This window comes from Sorex araneus, chromosome X (genome assembly GCF_027595985.1).
Source record: "Sorex araneus isolate mSorAra2 chromosome X, mSorAra2.pri, whole genome shotgun sequence".
In the NCBI taxonomy this organism is placed as follows: domain Eukaryota; kingdom Metazoa; phylum Chordata; class Mammalia; order Eulipotyphla; family Soricidae; genus Sorex; species Sorex araneus.
This window is the reverse complement of record NC_073313.1, coordinates 110,649,551-110,654,243: the sequence shown is the minus strand read 5'-3', so window position 1 is coordinate 110,654,243 and position 4,693 is coordinate 110,649,551. Positions and strand designations below refer to the sequence as shown.

At 38.1% G+C, this 4,693-nt stretch overlaps 1 protein-coding gene across 1 annotated transcript; it reads right to left on the bottom strand.

Moving 5' to 3' along the window:
* Positions 1–1,067: 1,067 nt before the first annotated feature.
* Positions 1,068–1,976, bottom strand: RTL4 (retrotransposon Gag like 4). The gene has a single exon (XM_004614501.2). It carries the CDS (start codon positions 1,974–1,976, stop codon positions 1,068–1,070), a length of 909 nt encoding a protein of 302 aa, XP_004614558.2.
* Between the last annotated feature and the right edge of the window lie 2,717 nt (positions 1,977–4,693).

Below are 4,693 nucleotides of genomic sequence, written 5' to 3'. Positions count from 1 at the left end.
ACAGCCACAGGAAGTGATCTTACATGGCAACCAAGTTGAGATATATCAGATCAGAAACTATTTATGAGCACAATACCTAGTCTTTAGTGCAGTTTCATTTGACTGGGATTTCTATCTAAGGCAGCGAGGATATAGGCAGATACAGTAATTATTATAGGACGTCTTTAATGACTTTCACTAAATACTTGTCAGAAGTAAGTATTCAAGAGAGTTTTGATGTGGTCACTAGATAGTCTATAGCACAAAGTGGCTTCTTCAAGAAGAGATAATTAAATGGACTGGTAAGGCTTATCAAAAAAATGAACAAACAAAACCATCCTGGTTTGAAGAGTTGGCCTGCAAAGAAGTGAATCAATAGTACAAAAAATGTAACCAAATAACCATAAAATGTTGTTTGTATTTATCATACTTAGTATTCAAAATTTTTTCAGTAGCAACAAAAACACAGCTATATGGAAGGATAGTAGAGGTGTGTTTCTATGAAGGATGGTTTATGTTATTGCACTAACCAATATGAGTAAATATGTGTAGCAGAATTTAACCTTTAGCAGGAAAATTTTGAAATCCTGTGGACTATGGGAGTGCAGTCAGAATTTCAGTGAAGGACACTACATTATTATACACACAGTGAGTGTGAGAATGAAAGACTTGAATCCTGTTTTAGGCATAAGAGTATTGGGCCAACAAAATAAACCCACATCTCACCATTGCTGGGTTTGGGTTTTCAAGTACTCTCACAGGGATGCTTACATTGGTTCAGAATAGATAAAACTTTGCCCATTCAAGTCTTTAAATCAATCTTTGTGATCAATCTTTGTGATTGATTACAACTACAGAAAGTGTCTATGAATTATTTTCCTCATTGTTTTAGGTCACCAAATTCTTTGTTACTAGGTCACCTAATGGATGAGTTGGGTATTTAAATTGCCAGAAGCATATTAGTTCATGACTGTATATAAAGTGATATCACATTTCCCACCTATATTTAAACATTAGTGCAGAGTATAATCAGTAAGGCTAAAGGTGAGAAGGATATACATTTAAAACTCAATCTGCCTAGAATTTTTTTACTTATGTGTTGGGTTATTTATCCTTTGGGGGGCTCTAAAACGTTTGGCAAGGCAATCTCTTGTGAAATGATCAGACTGGCTGCAGTACAGGCACAAGTGAGTTTCTTGCTGATGGGCTCTTTTGACTGGGGTACGAAGGGGATGGCCTCCATGCAACTGTATAGAATTTTCCTTGCATGAATCTTTGGGGTTGTAGAGAGCTTGGTTGCATACCAGAGAAGTCAACATTGGAAGCTGGGTCTCTGACTGTAGGAGCTCTGGCTTGTTGTTGCATTTCTTGTCTAACTGAATACACTGAGTTATCAGGTCTGGAAGGTTGTCCATTATACCTGTGCCACTCACTTCCTTTTCAATGGAGTCAGGTAATTCCTCTTGGGAATGATCTCTCTGGTTGGTTTCATTGCTGCTCAGATGTTTGAAAATAATAGCATTCTGCTGGGGATTGTCACCTTTATCAACCTTTATGTTTTCCAGAGAGTTTACTTCCCGATTGGTGGGTTCACAAAGAAATTCAAGAATATATTTCTCATTTTGTTTCATCAAAGTACTTTGGTAAGGTCCAGATATGACCTGACAACTTTCCATTTGCTGAGATTTGTGGTCAAAACACACCTTTGCTTGATCATCATTTGGAGATTTAGGCAACTTGGTTGTTGACAAGCAGGTGGTCATCTGAGCAAGAAACTTTGATATATTGGCAGAATCATCACCAGGAACCTGGGAGGGATACCCAAATGAGTGGGATTCAGACATCTCTGTGATGTCCACGGCAGATATGGCTTGGCTCCTCAGGTCAGGGTTCTCCTTGGTTGGATGATCCCATTGTGACTCTAGAATCATGTTCTCTGCCTGAAGAGATAGGTGTTCTACTTTCAAGATAGGTGGTGATTGTGTGCATTTCTCCATTATATCTTATTGAATCAAGTGGGACTAATTGAGTACCAATACTAGACAACAATGTGCAGACAGTGGCTTACTCTGAGATCAAACTGACAGTGTCTTGAGCAAGTAGACAAAATCCATTTGTTATGAAGCTGTCAGAAAGGGACGCTGAGAGTTGAGTTGAAGAGATGCCAAAAATTGATGTGCACAATTAAATGCTGCCTCTTCTTTATGGAAAATATGGAAGTTCTGTATATACAGAAAAAATAAATTACCTTAGGAAACACAGGATATTTGGGATTAAGAAATAATATTTAAAACAACAAATTTCTTTCCCCACCCCCTTCCATTTATTACAAATGCAATTTTTCCTCAAACTAAATTTTTAGTTCTATTGCAGCAAGAAGATGGGGTTGGGGTAGGCTGGTAACATGTTTCTGAAACCTAAACTAACCTGAAAGTTTGGAGGCCTTTGACACAAAAGACCTGATTCCAGCTCTTCCCCTTGGCAACCACTCTAGCAACTGATGGGGTGGGAAGGGTTTAGTTTGGGAAAACTGTATATATATATATATATTAACTTGGCAGAGAAATAAGTCACACATAATGCCTGTACACAGCTGCCTATGCACATGCTACCTTTCATTTCCCTCGAGATCTGTACTCTCTCTCTCTCTCTCTCTCTCTCTCTCTCTCTCTCTCTCTCTCTCTCATACTTTACTATGCCTGAAAATTCCTGTTTGGGATGTGTACTGATACTCTTCATTCTAGAGAAGTCCATGTTTTCTTTTGAGCACTTTTCTAATCAACCTCTCTCCTTCCCTCTCTTTATTCCCCAATAATCTCAGTTTACTTCACTATTCCTCTCCTGAAATTCTTTTCTGTGAGAGAAAGATCACAGAACTGAGAAGCCTGGGTAAGATTTATGACTGACTTTCTTGAAAAGAGTGACTCCTTGTTCCAGCCCGAGTCTGTGGCTTCCTGAGTGACAGAGATCATCTCCCACACTCTGCAAAACAAATGGACTTCAGGTGCAGCAGCTTGATGGCTGCCTTGTGGGGCTGGCAGGGAAGTTAATGTCCATGCCATGAAAGGAGTCAATCACCCAGGCACTTAGTTTCCTGGGAGACAAAGTGGATAGAGAGGGATGCAGGTAATTTATCTTCCTAGGCTACCACCTCTTCTCCACTTCACATAAGCCATCTGGAGAACCATGCTTCTCAGGTGATGGGGGTTGAAGCTTCGTTGGGGCGGGGGGCAGGAACGGAGAACAGTTCTAAAATATTCTTATCAGAGAACCAATGAATTTTACAATTCAGAATAATCCTAGTAATGATGTAGGCCATATTCATAATTTTAAAGGTAAGAAAAGAGTCCCTGAGAGGTAAGATGTTAGGTCAAGATTATACAGTGGGGTTGGAGCGACAGTATAGCATGTAGGGGTTTGCCTTGCAAGCAGCCGTCCCATATGGTCCCTAGAGCCTGCCAGGAGTAATTCCTGAGTGCAAAGACAAGAGTAACCTCTGGACATTGCTAGGTGTGACACCAAAAGACTAAATAAATAAGTAAATAAAAAGATTATACCAATAGGTATTATCAGAGCTGACATAGTCATTAGATTCATCTTCAAAACAGACTTCTTACGGGACCACAGTGTAAGTACAGTTTATGATCTTGCTGTTCAAAATATGTCCGAGAACTAGCAGCATCTGGGAGCTAGTTAAAAGAACAAATTTCAGATCCAATTCAAACCTACCATATCAAAATTCCACATCAACAAGATTCCTCAGCTGATATGAGCATATATTGATTGCTCAGCTGATATGAATATGTGTTGATGCTTTAGAAGTGCTACAGTAGAGAGCACTTAGTTCAAATGGGAATAATCACTAGGTGGACTTGACCCTCAGTTCTACAATTCTAGTCTGAATTGCTATGGGGATTGGTTGCTGTGGTGGCAGTTAATTGATTTTTCCTTGTCTGAGTTCACATTTGGTTGCCATGGGGATAATTTTAGTATTACAGGCAAGATGAATAAGTGAGAGCAAGAAACAAACAAGAAGAGAATATTATTAAAAGTATTAACATAAACATGTTTAATTTCCTTCCCTTCACTGATAATAAAAATAAAGAAAGCAAATATTAAAAAGTAAATTTCAAAAGCAAAGCCCACATACATAACTTACTATTTAAACCATATTTGTAGTGTAGTTCCTCTTATTGTCCATTCCCATGAAGCATTCCATTTAAATTAATCTTGGTGGGCAAAAATGTGCATCATTAGACTCAAGACTTAATTTTCAAGGCTTTGTAAGTCCCTTCTCTCTAGACCTATAAAGGAAAGTATAAGAAGATTAAAATAGTGCAACACTGGGGCCATAAGCTTTCTCTAACAATAGCGTATATCAATTTGGATGACTTTTAAGAATGAATTTGATCTATATATCCTATTTTATATAATGAGAATGGCTGTTATCTACCTAAGAGAATTGTTACATCAATGAGATAGTAGATATTTTCTTTAGTGTCAAAATACAAAATACTCGTGAAATAGGAAAACAGATTTGCCTCATGGTTGTTCCCATGCAGATTAATAATAAGAGTAGTCTGTCTCTACACTTACCAAAATTTTTAATTTAAGAAGATAGCATCATGTCATCATCTCTTTTTTCCTTCCTATCACCTATTTTTGTTTGATTTTGGGCCACATTTAGTGTTGCTGCTCAGGAATTACGACTGGC